At 39.1% G+C, this 16,223-nt stretch overlaps 1 protein-coding gene across 1 annotated transcript; it reads right to left on the bottom strand.

Annotated features, from left to right (window-relative positions):
• Nucleotides 1-3,400: 3,400 nt before the first annotated feature.
• On the bottom strand, nt 3,401-11,940 carry LOC149039377 (uncharacterized). Its single transcript, XM_089185461.1, has 5 exons — nt 11,785-11,940; nt 11,082-11,393; nt 10,204-10,353; nt 5,788-6,306; nt 3,401-5,581 (listed from the first exon to the last, which is right to left on the bottom strand). Exons 1-5 carry the CDS (start codon nt 11,846-11,848, stop codon nt 5,256-5,258), a joined length of 1,371 nt encoding a protein of 456 aa, XP_089041587.1. The 5' UTR covers nt 11,849-11,940; the 3' UTR covers nt 3,401-5,255.
• Between the last annotated feature and the right edge of the window lie 4,283 nt (nt 11,941-16,223).

Here is a 16,223-nt window from a genome sequence, read left to right as displayed (position 1 = left end):
GTTCGAAATAAACGCACTATGTCCGTGATTATTCAGTGTGGTTGAAGGCCTAATGTAGTAACTGTCCTAAATGTAATAAAGTCCTAAATGTACAAACGTTTGGTTCTAAATGTAATAAAGTCCTAAATGTAATAAGCTCTGATGCAATCGTTTAACTGCGTTAGTGCATTGTTGTCATAGCGGACATCCACATTGAGATGTTAACACTGGACGAAAAAACGGATTTGCACCATATTTGCGCAGTGCAAATGTGAGCAAGTCTGGTCCAAAGCCGTAGCAAATGTGGTGCAAATGGGGTAAATGCCACATTTGCACCAGGATTTGCCAACCCGTGTAAATCTAAAGCAAATGTGGCATTTACCCCATTTGCACCACATTTGCTACGGCTTTGGACCAGACTTGCTCACATTTGCACTGCGCAAATATGGTGCAAATCCGTTTTTTCGTCCAGTGTAAAGTGACAGCTGTTGCACCAAAGAATCCTAAGACCAATATTCATGGCATATTGCAGGCTTGCTGATATTAATCAGCGTCTTTTTATTTGTTTAAGACAAAGGTTGAGAAGCATTGGCTACAAATCCTTATACTGATGTCCTTTTGGCATCAAATTGACAGACGTAAAAACAATTAGAAAGCTGACCAATGGCCACGATGCCCATGGCCACGCCATTAGTTTGTTTGTAGTAGTTACCGCCGAATGAAAAGCAATTGAGCGTGAGTACTAGTTCGGCCAAACGGAGTAGTGTTTCAGAGCTAGGTTCCTTAACAGTGCGATGATCGAAAAAAAGTTTGAGGGCCCGGAGACCTTCGTCATCGGGAATGACAGTATAAAGAGATGTTTATATCCATAGTGAAATAATGTTGTTTTGGCCGAGGAAATTGAAGTCACGAAAAATTTCAGGTGCGTGTTTCCTTAATGTAAGATGGTGAAGTTTTGACGATAGGTGCCATTATTTTGCCTAAATAGCATTCACTCTTACATTTCACCCTCACAACCACGCGGTTGGTGTTCTCGGAATCGGTCGTTAATCCCCAACGAGCGCCTTTCATTGAACTAAATTTATTCTTGTTTTCTCGTCACCATACTCCCACCGATGGCGTAGCTCCACTTAAACCTTCACACAACCCACAATTCCTTCAATAACTCTGACAAAGTGCTAACGCTCGAAACGTCAGCATTTTTACTCTTTACGGTGGCTAATTTACGTTTTCAACTCAGTTGTTAACACTAAATTACAGTGTTAGGAGAATTTGGAATAATGCAGAAACAGTGATGTCCCCGAAAGTTCTTCAGCATCCCCCTCCGCTTCTGTTAAGTCATTTTACCCCACAAAAATTTTTAGTTAATTGCAGGTAAATTTTCGGGGCACATCCCTAGTCTCCTCTTCCTTTTATAGCTGGAGTTCACCATCCGCTGGCCCGCTGAGCCATTCAAGTAAAGCGGTCCATGGGAGTCTTAGGGCGTGGCCTCAATATATAGCTTCATATCGAATAGATCAACGCTGAGAGGCTCAGCACAGTGAAGTAGGAAAATGGATTCAAAATATGGACAAATACACAAAGACAAATGGTGGTTTGGAGATCAATACACTAGATTTTGGGATTCTCCTATTTCCGGTGAAAAACATTTCCTCTCTCTTTTACGAAGTAAACTTTGCTCTTAAACAGTGTGACTTAATAGTAAAGTCCAATTAACCAACAAGAAGTAAATGCTGACAACTAGGAATCATTTATTAACTTCAACCAAACTCTTTGTTAAAAATTAAACTTCAGACCGATGATTCATGAAAATCGAGGGCACTTTTCTCTAACTTAATGCAGTTACTTACAAACCTTCTTTCCAGCGACATGCTAGTTACAGCGTTTTTCTCCTCCTTTTTTATGTGGAATAGCTCGAGAACCTCGATAAAAAGTTATTCTAAATGCTGACAAAAACATAACAATCTGACAAGTAAATAAAGCTCTGCGTAAAATTGAACGTGCCATCACCTTGCCTTATATAACCTCTTTTGTGCCCTGATGAAAAAAAGAACGTTAACCAGCTTCTAAACGATTCATTCTGAAACTGTAATGATGATTTAATTGATCTCGTTTTAAAATATTTTCTGAATCAAACCCTCACCCCCTCCCAGTATGCACCAACACCTGAACACGGCCTGAGTCATTGCCACATTTGTGGGTTGGTTTCAATGCTGGAGGAGAGATCGAATGCTTTTCAATTGACTGGGAATCGTGAAACCAAAATCAAAATATTCACTAATTGTGGATTCTGGTGCATGATATTAACCAAAGGACAAAATACGAAGTAGAATCTTAAAAACATATTTTGAGGATAAATTTGCAACCGACTTCAATAGGCGCAACTTGAAATGCTTTCTACGTCATGCGAAAAGTGAAATCTGCGAAAACTCAATCGGCCCAAAGAGCGGAAAAACAAAGATACTGGGTTGGACTGGTTTGACGAAAATTGAAAATCGATTTTGGTTTTGAACTGGTCAAGAAAACAAAGTAACTGCTTAATGAACTTTCACAGTCAGTTGAAAACCAGTCTTAGATATGTCATTGTTAATATAATGTTACGATATGTAGATTAATTATTATGTGGATTTACCTTGCTAAAATAGCCAAAGGCTCGGGTCAGCGGACTTAACCGCGTATATAAATTATTTTACATAAGTGACCTGGCAGTTGGTGTTTTGTTGTAAATACACAGGAATATGAAGAACTGACTTCTCAACAGTTTCTCTTCAAAATACTTCCTATAGTCCTATTTCCCACAGCTTAATTAATGACCAACTTCAAGCGACAAAATTTTCGAGCCTTTGCAATAAATATTTGGGTCAGCCATACAGCAAGGAGTTGCAATAATCAATCTTTGAAGTAAGAAAGGTATGTCCAAGGTTTTTCGTTAACCACCTCACCAACAATGGTCAGATTACCGATGTTTGGTCCTGGATGATAACAAGAGGAAAAAACCAGCACCTCCGTTTTATAGAAGCAACGGTCTGCACTTTATAAAACTTTTTCCTTCGGCCACTGATTTCCAAGCTCCTCGAGTGTTCCTCAAAGGTCGCAAAAGGCTTATCAAGACGGCACATTGAAGGAGTGGGCGGTCTACCGCTTCAGGAAACTCTCGTATCTATTTTTCGAGCTCATTGTGGCACTTTAGTCTCTGTTTGAGTAATACGCGTGTAGGCAGTAGCTGGCCATAAAAACGACTCTTCCTTGTTTATAGGAAACACCTCATCCTATCGATGAATCACTGCAAAAGAAGAGTCTACAAGACGAAGTAAACTGGGACGGGAAGGGAAGTCTGGTCATCCAATCCTCTCCCCTCCCCCCACATCCCCCAATCTCTTTCCCCAACACTTCCGTTTTACTTATCGGCTCTCGTGCACTGCTTCTCAGTTTCTTATTGTAAATTGAAATAACCACTTTCATAACCAGAGAATCTTGATCCTTCAGTAAACCTTGGCTTCTTGTACTAAGTCTTCTCGTCTCAATCGCCTAATTTGAAAGTTCCAAAGTCCGCTTATGTGACTAAAGGTTAGAGCTGAGGAATGAGGACGAACTTAGACCGGATGTAGAAGTCGCTATATTGGATCGATCGGTAAGATCGACGAAGGCTTGGAGCTTGGCAATATTGCGTCGTTGGTACTTGATCGGAATATTTATAGTTCTTGCTAGTTTAGCGTTCTTGTAGTTTATGTCAATTAGTCTTAGATTGTGTGCTCCCTTTATTTAATGTGTCAAATTTTATATTACATTTTGCGTATTTTGAATTAAGCTAATTATCTTCGGTTAGTTCAGGTTTAGTTTGCGTCTGTTGAAGTTAAGTTCAGGTTTGGCTAAACTGCAGAATACCCTGCCACTCATTTACATGTCATTGAATAAGAATAGCGTCTCTTGTGCTAGGCCTCGATCTTCAAAGCCTCCCGACACAGGTAAATGAAGTGGACCAAAGTGGCAGGGTATCCTGCAGTTACCTCATTTCAATACATTTGGAACAAAATTAAAGCTAACGACACGAGCAAAACTGAAACATAACGAAAGGAAGGTTCATCCTTAATAATCAAAAGGAAGTGATAAACTTATTGTTCCGCGCGCCATGATTTATTTTTAAACTGCACAGAGCTCCTATCTATCAAAACAGGAAAAACTAGGGGAGCCTACATTGTTTTCTATCAGATGGACCGGGAAGAGGCTTATATGCGGCAATTTATGGTATGCGTTTTTCTAGTTTGGCTTAATTATGTCCGAACGAGTTCAATGTATGGGGCCACGAAAGAAAGAAATGACAAGGAAGCATCCAAACTAGTCGCGAGACACTTTAATCTCTCCAATCATTGTAAGCAGAATATAGCAGTCTGCAGTCTTTCCCTACATCTAGGGAATTAGTTCGGAAAGCTGCAAAGCTGCAAAAAAGGGAGTGAACCTCTGGGAGTGAACCTCTGGGAGTGAACCTCTGGGAGTGAACCTCTGGGAGTGAACCTCTGGGAGTTAACCTCTGGGAGTGAACATCTGGGAGTGAACATCTGGGAGTGAACATCTGGGAGTGAACACCTGGGAGTGAACACCTGGGAGTGAATCTCTGGGGTGAACCTTTGAGAGTGAACCTCTGGGAGTATTAGGCGCTAAAAAGCTATGTACATCATACAGTAATTTCGCTGAAATAGCTTCTCTATTAGTAATGAATGCCAGTGTTCTTTGGTATCTTATCTTTGCATGTAGATGTTGAGAAGCCTCTATGCTTTGAAGTGCAACATGTTTTTGCGTTGATCTTAGATTTTTTACAATAGATAAGGAACTTTGTCCACTGCCAAAAAATTTTTAATTGGTCTCACGCTCTAAACCTTGCTTAAAACGCTTAAAGTAAAGACTTGTTTGAGTCCACTGAACTTGAGAGATGAATACAGAACTGTATGAACAGTCAAAAACATCTGATTATTTGCTCCGAAAAGAGCCGGAAAAAGAACAAATATTACAGCTTTTGCTGTCGAAAAATTTGTAAGGTCAGTAAAAATTCACAAACTCATCTGTTCGAGCAAATTTTGTTTGTGAATTTTAATTCTAACCTCAAATATAAACACCTCTAGAACCACATGTTGCACTGTTTGTCTTAAAGTAACACGGCTTAATAACAAAATCTAAATAATGATCCAAAAAAGTTAAACTATTGAGTTTAAAAACAGACATCAATTAGCGCTTCAAAACAGAATAACCACTAGACGCTAAGAAAAGTGCTGCCATGCATTTCAATGGAGAAGCGTTATGATCACACTACCATGTCCAGCAGTATTATAACAACATTCATTTTGCTGATTTGTTCCGTTGTTGAAAGAACCTCCCCCTCCCCCACAGGAAATATTTTTATTCGCACCTCCACTTCCCCCAGAGTACCCTCCACCTCCCCCAGGTAACTCACTATCTAGTCTATAACCACCCCCACCTCCAAACCCACCCCGATATGCTCCCCCCAATCCCTTTCCCTTGGCTAGAAATCCTTTACCTCCCTTTCCCCCTCTCTTAGAAATATCTGTGTTTTCTCCATCACTGTAGAAGCCACCGCCACCGCCACCACCTAAAATCAAGAGGTTTACAGTTGACATTAGCTACTGAAAAGATCATGGCTTTTAGTAATTCTCAAAAAAATTCAAATTTAAGCGACCAGTACCGCCTCTTTGTTCGAAATATTGATGGACGGTAGTAGAATGCGAAAAAAAAAAACAAAAACAAAAACAAAAACAAAAAAATTCAGTATTTATAAATAGAAAATTGTTCACCTACCAGAGTTCGGTTCATCAGTTTGTCCTCCATATCCGTTCATTCCTCCTGACAGGAATGGCGAGTTATACCCTGCATTCCCTGTTGTGTTTATGGACGCATCACATCCTGAATATTGTTCTGTCATATTTGCAACTCCTCCTCCACCTCCGGCTATGATTAAAGGCTTGTTGTCTCCTCTTACTACAAATGTACCTCCTCCGCCTGAGCCAGTTTTTTTGTTAGAATACGCTTTTTGCCCTCTTTGACCAACAAGTATACTAATGTTATCACCTTTGGTCAACATAAAGTTTCCAATCATCCGCGCCCCTCTCCCTCCGTTGATGACACTGTCCTCACTGTACCCCCCTGAGGCTCCTATTGTTTCTATTCTGTATTCACCAGTGTGTGGCACAGTCCACAGTTGAATACCGTTGGACACTGTGACTTGTCCGTCATGATCCTGACCTGTATAGTGACTGCCAACTGAGTCTGGACCCTTTGTTCCACTCTTACCAAGATTTGTAAAAACAGCTGTAAATCCTTCATAAAACACATACACAAAAAAATAAAAGTTATGATACTAGTGAGAAATTGTCATAGTTACTTTTGTCTCTGACAACACAGTGAAAACTCGCTTAAAAGAACAAGTGTTTTGGGGGTTCAGGCTGATTTTGTCTTTATACATTGGGTGTTTGCTGCAAAACCAACCCGAAAATGCTCTTAAGGTGTTCTTAAAATTGTTTTTAAAAATTAAATACTGCATAGACTACCAACAGATGAAATCAGCATGTAAGCACAACTTTTACGTTAGTTCATGGATGGAACTAACCTTAACTGCATCAATCAAGGCAATAATATTACATTGGGGGAGGGGTAGCAGTTCTGGCGATAAACGACTCGAAACTCAGCAAAAGTCAAGCAAATTCAAAATGCACCAGCCCTCCCCCCCTCCCTCTTTCCATGTAACTATTGACTGGTCCCTAATCTTACAAGCAAACTGAGAGAGAACTGAGAGAGCAAAATGTCAGAATTCAGTTTCTTACATTTCCAGTCCAATTATCAGATCCATTTAAATCTGATAATCTTCCTAACCTTGTGGTGAGATCTTTACATCATTGGAGCCATCTGCTTTTCGCAAACAGCCAGTTTTCTCACACAATCTCTCTGAAAAAATGTCTCATCATTACTTAACTCACTCCACGCCTCCCCAGTCTATTTAACAAATAGATTCCTTGAGAGATGAATAAAGAACATCAGTGACACACTCGGCTGCGCTTCGTGTGCCATTTTTTTGTTCTTACCACATTTTGACGTTCTCTGTGATCTATTACTGAACAGACGCACGGCAATTTGGAATCTATTTGTTTTATATACTAAAGAATTAAAAAAGTTTTAATGATGACGTCATCTATACGTCTGTCCTCCAATAGATCATAAGTGAGAACCAATCAGAATGCGTGCATAACTGAGCCTATTATATAATGGGTTATATTACATTGTATCTATTTTTAGGTATCCATCTTCCATACTTTGGGTCAACTGTATAGCACTTGTTTCTTCTCCTTTGTGTTTTCAAGGCTTTCCTCAAATCCCTGTGGAATTTCTGGATCGTATCCTGGCCATCATCTGCCCAAACTTTTTACTTGTTGGTCCTTCTTCTCTGTGTTGTGTCTAGTACTATGTTGTGTCTTTCCTTGAATCTCTGGAGCCAGTTGCTGCTTCCTTTAAATTTAGCTTGGCTTGCTTCGATTTTCGATTTTATTTTTTTTTTTGAACCAAGGTTTGGACACTTTGCTTCCTGCTGATGTCCGTAGTTTAAACTCGGCGAGTAAAAGATTGGAAGTCAGAGGATATTTATCAGTGCGTTGGGATCTGTTCCAACCAAACCTCTCTTGTCTCATTGGCCTCGCACCACCTGTGTTCCTCTTTGTCCTGTTCAGAGTCAGTTCTGCAAGAATTTTGCTTCCGTTTTAGCGTCCGATTAGTGTTTTCTTTATGAAATCAACGGTGTATGACTTTTGCTAGTTGCTTCCCCTTCGATTGTTGCCTCGCCTCTGAGTTTGACCTTTCGCAACACCGGCCGATTCATGTGGCACCTCCTCAAGCTGTTGACTCTCAGCCATTCTCTGCATGTTTGTTTCACCTGAGTAGTTGTTGATGTTTACAAACATAGTCAATGTATTTCTAGGTGCTGAGCTGATGCTATTCGAGTTCTGTGCGGCAGAGGCCGGGTGCTTGAATTGTACATGGCTGTCCAGATATGGCTGACCTTTGAACGACCTGTCGCAGTGTTTCATTTAAAAGTAATGTGGCCCATAATACCTTGTTCATCTATTGTCTTAGAGACAATGACTGTTTTGCTGTACAGCGGTTTTCTGTTGTCTTGAAAATTTTCTAGAAGTCATTTCGAGTGAAGGAAAGTGAAGCTTCCATCCTGAATTTCTCTTGGGAAAAGTCTGCTTTCAGCACAAATCAAACTATAAAATGGCAGATGAATACAAATTCTATGTTCAGGAAAGCTTGCGTGGGTACCACGCTTATTTTGTATATGCAGCGGTGCATATTGGATAAGTTATGAACTGCGAGCAGGTAGACTCAGGCCATGTTTCTTTTAACAGTCTTCCTTCGATTTAACACCGAAGTAGATGTGCTAGGTGTAGTTTGGTGTAGTAAGTGTGGTTGGTGAATGCTGGTGTAGTAGGTGTAGTTTTGTGTAGTTTGGTGTAGTAAGTGTAGTTAGTGAATGCTGGTGTAGTAGGTGTAGTTTGGTGTAGTAAGTGTAGTTAGTGAATGCTGGTGTAGTAGGTGTAGTTTGGTGTAGTAAGTGTAGTTAGTGAATGCTGGTGTAGTAATTGTAGTTTGGTGTAGTAAGTGTAGTTAGTGAATGCTGGTGTAGTAGGTGTTGTTTGGTGTAGTAAGTGTAGTCAGTGAATGGTGGTGTAGTAGGTGTAGTAAGTGTAGTTGGTGAATGCTGGTGTAGTAGGTGTTGTTTGGTGTAGTAAGTGTAGTTAGTGAATGGTGGTGTAGTAGGTGTTGTTTGGTGTAGCAAGTGTAGTTAGTGAATGGTGGTGTAGTTTGGTGTAGTAAGTGTAGTAAGTGTAGTTAGTGAATGCTGGTGTAGTAGGTGTTGTTTGGTGTAGTAAGTGTAGTTAGTGAATGGTGGTGTAGTAGGTGTAGTTTGGTGTAGTAAGTGTAGTTAGTGAATGCTGGTGTAGTAGGTTTAGTTTGGTGTAGTAAGTGTAGTTAGTGAATGGTGGTGTAGTAGGTGTTGTTTGGTGTAGTAAGTGTAGTTAGTGAATGGTGGTGTAGTAGGTGTAGTTTGGTGTAGTAAGTGTAGTTAGTGAATGGTGGTGTAGTAGGTGTAGTTTGGTGTAGTAAGTGTAGTTGGTGAATGCTGGTGTAGTAGGTGTAGTTTGGTGTAGTAAGTGTAGTTGGTAAATGCTGGTGTAGTAGGTGTAGTTTGGTGTAGTAAGTGTAGTTAGTGAATGCTGGTGTAGTAGGTGTAGTTTGGTGTAGTAAGTGTAGTTGGTGAATGGTGGTGTAGTAGGTGTAGTTTGGTGTAGAAAGTGTAGTTGGTGAATGCTGGTGTAGTAGGTGTAGTTTGGTGTAGTAAGTGTATGTATTTGGTGAATGCTGGAGTAGTAGGTGTAGTTTGGTGTAGTAAGTGTAGTTAGTTAATGCTGGTGTAGTAGGTGTAGTTTGGTGTAGTAAGTGTAGTTGGTGAATGCTGGTGTAGTAGGTGTAGTTTGGTGTGGGAAGTGAAGTTTGGTCTAGTTTGATGTAGTAGGTACAGCGCGGTGTAGTTTGGTGTAATAGTTGTAGTAGGTCTACTTTGGTATAGTGTTGCGAAGTTTGGTGTAATTCGGTGTAGTTTGGTGTAGAAAGTGTAGTTTGGTATAGTAGGTTTTTTTCGGGTGTTTTTCAGTGTAGTGGGTGTTGTAAGTATAGTTTTGCACATTTGGTCCAGTAGGTGTCGCAAAACTCTACTTAGTTGCGTCAAACTCTCCTCAGTTTTCGCCAAACTCTCCTTAAGTGGCAAAGAACACTGCTAACTTGTCGCAAAACCCTCCTTTATTGTCGCCAAACTCTGCTCAGCTGTTACGAAACTCTTCTTAGTTGTCAGCAAACCCTCTTTACCTGTCGCCAAACTCTCCATTGTCATCGCCAAACCCTCCTTAGCTGCCGCAATAAGTTGTCGCAAAGCACTCCTTAGTTGTCGCCAAACTCTTTTTAGTTGTCGCAAACCACTTGTTAGTTGTCGCAAACTCTTTAGTTGTGACAAACTACTACTTAGTTTTAGCAAAATCCTCCTTAGTTGGCACCAAATTCTTCATAGTTGTCGCCAAACTCATTACGCTCCCATCCCCCAACCGAATAAATGTATATGACTTTTTTATATAAAAAATTTACCTTCCGAATGTAAATTTAATAATTTACCTTCCAAATGCATATCACAGTAAACCAGAATTCCCTTCCCAGTGCCAGATGGATCCAGCCAGTATTTGTTGCTTGCAGTGTTTTTTCCTTCGCTTGCTGTTATTTCCCGGCATGAACGTGCTGGTAACTCCGGAATCGAACCCAAGGGAGCTGGTAAGGGTAAAAATGTTGAAAATTAAATATATGTGGGTGCACACGTCGAAAGCCGAGAGTGAAAAACACGAGAGAATTAGAATGAGGATCTAATCCCATTCACTTAAATTTCCGCCTTTGAATGTGTTAAATTAAATGCTCTGTCAAGCACCCTTCTCATGGGAAGTGGGGCCCCACACTTATAAACCTTTCCTTTAGAACCACCAGCTTTTTTATCTTCTTGCAAGACCCTAAGCTTTTTGTATCATTTTAAAGAAGAAATTGAAATAAACAATTTGTTGTCACTATTTCACACATTCATCAAAGCTGTTTTGTGAAGAAGTTGAATAAAAGCTGAACTGAATAAAGGGGGTAAGTTTCTAAAGAAAGTGTGGTGCTGCGTCGGTGAGAGAGTATAACAAGGTTATTTGGTATTGTCAACCGAGTTGATAACGTAAGTTGGCCACCGTTCAGAGTTTCAAAGTTAACGTTTCGTTTCGTTTCCACACGAATTGTGGGTTTTGTGTTTATCTGCAGAAGATGGAGCTACGTTATTGGTGGGAAACTACAAAGCAACTACAAAGAAAAGGGATAGAACTGATGTCGTTCATTATTAGAATTGAGAAATGATAGAAAAATCAATACCGATGAGCGTGGGAGATCAGAAAACGCGGACTGTAAGCAAAGTCGAGCGTATGACCAAAATATTGATAATTAGTATCAAATATTATGGGCTGAATACTTACCTCTTGCGTTCAAACGGCGAATATAAAACCACGCTGGATCCGAGCGGAAGTTCTCGGGTCTTGCGTCCTTTGTGCGGTTGTTCAATTCACAGATCTGTTCTTTTCTGTTGAAATTGTAGCTCTGGCATATAATTTCCCTTTCACATAAGAAATCACAGAAATGAGGAGCTGCTACTGACATTCTCTTGAAAACGAAACCTTTGAGAATCATGCCACGAATGTTAATTTCTATCCTGCATTGATCCTCAGCGGTTACAAGGTTGGTGAACAAAACACAGACAAGAAAATAACGAAATATCCACAGCATTTTTCCTGAAAAACAAATTTCATAGATAGGTAAGACGGCGTCAATGAATTAACCTTTTTTTCTCAAAGGCTTAGCAGCAACAGCAGTTAATAAGTACAACTGCCCTTTTTAAAATACATTTCACCAAAAAAAAAACATTCAGCCTTCAAAATAAATTATTAAGAAAGTGACAGGAGGAGAAAATTCTTTCATTTCACTGGTGGTTCTCCTACAATTCATTTTTTCGGCTGTCTTTTTGCAAAAAAATTTATACTTTATACTAAGAGGAGAATCCTGTGCGAATATTCCAAGGTTTAGTCATGTCGATAACGATAATAAACAGGTAAAAAATTGCCTCAGTAAACTTTAAAGTAGTACTATGACTATTAGGAAGGCATTACTGTAGGAAAATCTTACCTTTTCCTTCTGGTATTATGGAAACCAAACCGGTGAGAACGAAGCAGTAGGATAAATAGAGCATGTTGTTATAAAAAAAACCTTTATATTTCTAGCGAAAAGCGACTGTGAGACTTTCAGCTCTAAGGGAAATAACACGTAAATTAAGACAGCTGAAGTTTAATCTGCGCTCAAAACAAGTCATCCTCTTTGTTAAATAATGAGTGTCTCAGCGATTGTTACAACGGAGATAGAACCTCCTGGATTTAGTTGGTTTGTTAAACTCGATTATACTTAAATCATACCAATGACCTTCAATTTCAATTCATAAGGAAGATTTCCTCAATGTTTTTTCCTTTTTTTGTGGCAAATTATTCAAAACAGTTTTTTAATAACTCGCATGTGATCTCACCAGTGATGACAATTTAAAACTTGAATGCATGAGACTTGCCCACAGATGTTTTCTAATTTTTTTAATGTTACTTACTATAATAATACCGGCCCAGGTAAATGTGTTTTATTCCGTTTACAACAAGGGATAAAAAAGTTTTTGGAATAGTTTCTTTTTTTTCTGTTCTTGTCGATCTTCAGCGCACGAAGAAAACGTCAGGGTGTACAACGCTTATCTTATTCATAACTTGAAGGGTGCATCGACTCATATTAGTTATTGATAATACTTTTATTGGTAAAATTAGAAATAACTGGAATACATAAATTGTCCTTTCTAGACTTTGTGAATTTGAACGAACTTCAAGTCAACTTTAGAGCCAAATTTTGAACAAAAAGCCAGATTTCATTACACATGACAGGTCTCACCCCATCGTATGGTAACGAAAAGTAATAAATGTTAATGGGCAGCATTACAGAGACAGATACCTAATTAATTCTTTTGAATCAAACTTTCATTTTATGCGTTTGGAAAAACCATTTCCCTAATTACACCCGTTTGTAATCTTCTAATTGAGAAAAAAATGGTTCGCAAAGTGGGCCTCCCTGCTATGCCATAGCAGGGAGAGTAAGTATTTAGACGAAATAACTCGTTATACTTAATGCTTAGAGAAGAATCCTGTGCGAATATTCCAAGGCTTAGTTATGTCAATAACGATAATATTCAGGTAAAAAAATTGCCTCAATAAACTATAAAGTAGTACTAAGACTATAAAAAAGGCATTACTGTAGGAAAATCTCACCTTGTCTTTTCAACCTTAAGGGAAATAATATCGTAACAAAACTGTAAAATGACGAACCACGAATGTATTTACCGTAAAACAGTTGACTATAGGGCCGGGATAGCTTTTGAGAAAGACCTTTAAATTGAAGTTAAATAAAGCCTTTTTCAATCAATGCTTTAGCTTAAGGGAAATAACACGCAAATTGAGACAGCTGAAGTTTCATCTGCGCCCCAAACAGGTCACCCTCTTTGTTAAATGATGAGCGTCTCAGCGATTGTTACAACGGGATTAGATAAATGTTCGAAACGGGACTGCGAAAAATACTCTGATGTTCGAAAAGTCAGTTAGAGGTAATTTGCCAGTTTTTCAAAAAACGTGGTTGTCATGTTTCTGTCGTTCAAGCAGGCCACCACCGCGTGAAACAAATTGATCGAGCACTACAAACGTCACAGAAGAAAAATGCTAATCGTATTCCATTCACGTTCACGTTTCACCCTCACAACCACGCAGTTAATTTACTTCAAAATGATTCAGAGACAGGTACTATCTTTCGCAACCTCCACTAATAGCCAGCCCGCAACTTTCAAATGGGCTCGCGCTCGGTCTAAAAATTGTCCTTTCAATCATAGCGTTGAGAAAATATCGTGACCCAAAGACAAAAACCACTAAGTTTCAATCTTCGTGTAGCATCATAATAAACTGTCTACAAAATTGAGGAATGGATGCCATATGCTATGTTTTATCCTGAGTTAATAAGACTTTGTACAGTCTCAACAAAAACTGTTATTGACATTCTCGATGGCCACTAGAAGTATGGAATACTGAGTGTCTAATTATAAATCGATAATTTATCCGACACACAATTTCCGGTTCACCTGGCTGTTAGTAGGATACACTTTAGGCTGCATAATCCACGATTCCTCCATTCGCTTTTTTTTCGACAAAAACATAGGCAAATTTTTCGTCAGAAGTTAATTTCAAACCAATGACCAATCTGGAACTTTCAAATGCGCTCGCTCACGATGCAAAACTTGTCCTTTCATTGATAACGTAGAGAAAATGTCGGAACCCAGGAGATTCATTAAAATCACTGATCACTTTACGTGTACCTCCGCCAACGTCATTTACTGCATAACTTGTACTTATTGCAATAAGTTATACATTGGTGAAACATGAAGACGACTAGGTGAACGATTCCGAGAATACCTTCGCGACGTGGAAAGAAATGACAAGGACGCATCCAAACCAGTCGCTAGACACTTCAATCTCCCTAATCATTCCAAACAACATATGGCAGTTTGCGGCCTTTCCTTACATCTAGGCAGTTCGGAAAGCTGCAAAACACAAGAACAAAAATTTTAACTTCCAAATCGGCACTCTTAATCCCCACGGTATCAACGAGCACTTTTCATTCAACTAAGTTATTCTTGTTTTCTCATCACCATACTCCCACCAATAGCGTAGCTCCACTTTCTGCATATAAACCCTCACACAACCCACAATTCCTCCAATCGCTCTGACAAAGGGATAACGCTCGAAACGTCAGCTTTTCACTCATTACGGTGGCCAATTTGCGTTTTCAACTCAGTTAACACTAAATTACAGTGTTAGGAGAATTTGGAATAATGCAGAAACAGTGATGTCCTCGAAAGTTCTTCAGCATCCCCCTCCGCTTTTTTTAAGTTATTTTACCCTACAAAAAGGTTTCAATTGATTGCAGGTAAATTTTCTGGGCACATCCCAAGTCTCCTCTTCCTGGAGTTCACAATCCTCTGGCCCGCTTTTAAAGCCATTCAAGTAATGTCCATGTGAGTCTTAAGGCGTAGCCTCAATATAGCTTCATATCAAATAGTTCAACGCTGAGAGGCTCAGCACAGTAGAGCAGGAAAAGGCATTCGAAATATGGACAAATATACAGAGAAAATGGTGCATGGTTTAGAGATCAATACACTAGATTTTGGGATTCTCCTGTTTCTGGTGAAAAACATTTCCTCTTTCTTTTAAAAAGTAAACTTTGCTCTCAAACATTGTGACTTTACTGTGATGTCCAATAAACCAACAAGAAGCAAATGCTTACAACTAGGAATCAATCTATTAACTTCAACTAAACTCTTTGTTAAAACTTAAACTTCAGACCGACGATTCATGAAAACTGAGGGCACTTTTCTCCAACTTATTAAGATGTTAATGCATTTACCAACAAAGTTTCTTTCCAGCTACATGCTAATTACAGCGTTTATCTCCTCTTTTTTATGTGGAAGAGCTCGAAAACCTCCTAAAAGTTATTCTAAATGTTGACAAAAACATAACAGTCTGACAAGTAAATAAAGTTTTGCGCAAAGTGTCATCACCTTTCCTTATATAACCACTTTTGTACCCTGATGAAAAAAGAACTTTAACCACCTGAACACGGCCTGAGTCATGGCCACATTTGTTAGTTGGTTTCAATGCTGGGGGAGAGGTCGAATGCTTTTCAATTGACTGGGAATCGTGTAACCAAAATCAAAATATTCGCTAATTGTGGATTCTGGTGCATGATATTAACCAAAGGACAAAATACGAAGTAGAATCTTAAAAACATATTTTGAGGATAATTTGAAATCGACTCCAATAGGCGCAACTTGAAATACATTCTACGTCATGCAAAAAGTGAAATCTGGGAAAACTCAATCGGCCCAAATGGCGAAACAAAGATACCGGTTTGACGAAAATTGGAAATCGATTTTGGTTTTTAACTGATCAATAAAACAAAGTGACTGCCTAATGAACTTTCACAGTCAGTTGAAAACCAGTCTTAGATATGTCATTGTTAATAGAGTGTTACGATATGTAGATTAATTATTATGTGGATTTACCTCGCTAAAATAGCTAAAGGCTCGGGTCAGCGGACTTAACCGCGTATATAGATTATTTCACATAAATGACGCGGCAGTTGGTGTTTTGTCGTAAATACACAGGAATATAAAGAACTGACTTCTTAACAGTTTCTCTTCATAATACTTCCTATTGTTCTATTTCCTACAGGTTAATTAATGACCAACTTTAAGCGACAAAATTTTCGAGCCTTTGCAATAAATATTTGGGTCAGCCATACAGCAAGGAGTTGCAATAATCAACCTTTGAAGTAAGAAAGGTATGTCCAAGGGTTTTCGTTAACCACCTCATCAACAATGGTCAGATTACCGATGTTTGGTCCTGGATGATAACAAGAGGAAAAAACCAGCACCTCCGTTTTATAGAAGCAACGGTCTGCACTTTATAAAACTTTTTCCTTCGGCCACTGATTTC

Source organism: Pocillopora damicornis, chromosome 10 (assembly GCF_964200805.1).
Source record: "Pocillopora damicornis chromosome 10, jaPocDami1.2, whole genome shotgun sequence".
Lineage (NCBI taxonomy): Eukaryota > Metazoa > Cnidaria > Anthozoa > Scleractinia > Pocilloporidae > Pocillopora > Pocillopora damicornis.
This window is presented reverse-complemented; position numbering and strand designations above follow the sequence as displayed.

What these genes read in the sequence shown, in the direction of transcription:
- LOC149039377 (XM_089185461.1), bottom strand. Translation starts at nt 11,848, where the DNA reads ATGCTCTATTTATCCTACTGCTTCGTTCTCACCGGTTTGGTTTCCATA. An exon ending in CATAATACCAGAAGGAAAAG is followed by an intron (nt 11,394 to 11,784) that starts GTAAGATTTTCC and finishes TTTGTTTTTCAG; the next exon opens with GAAAAATGCTGTGGATATTT. An exon ending in AACTGATGAACCGAACTCTG is followed by an intron (nt 5,582 to 5,787) that starts GTAGGTGAACAA and finishes TCTTGATTTTAG; the next exon opens with GTGGTGGCGGTGGCGGTGGC.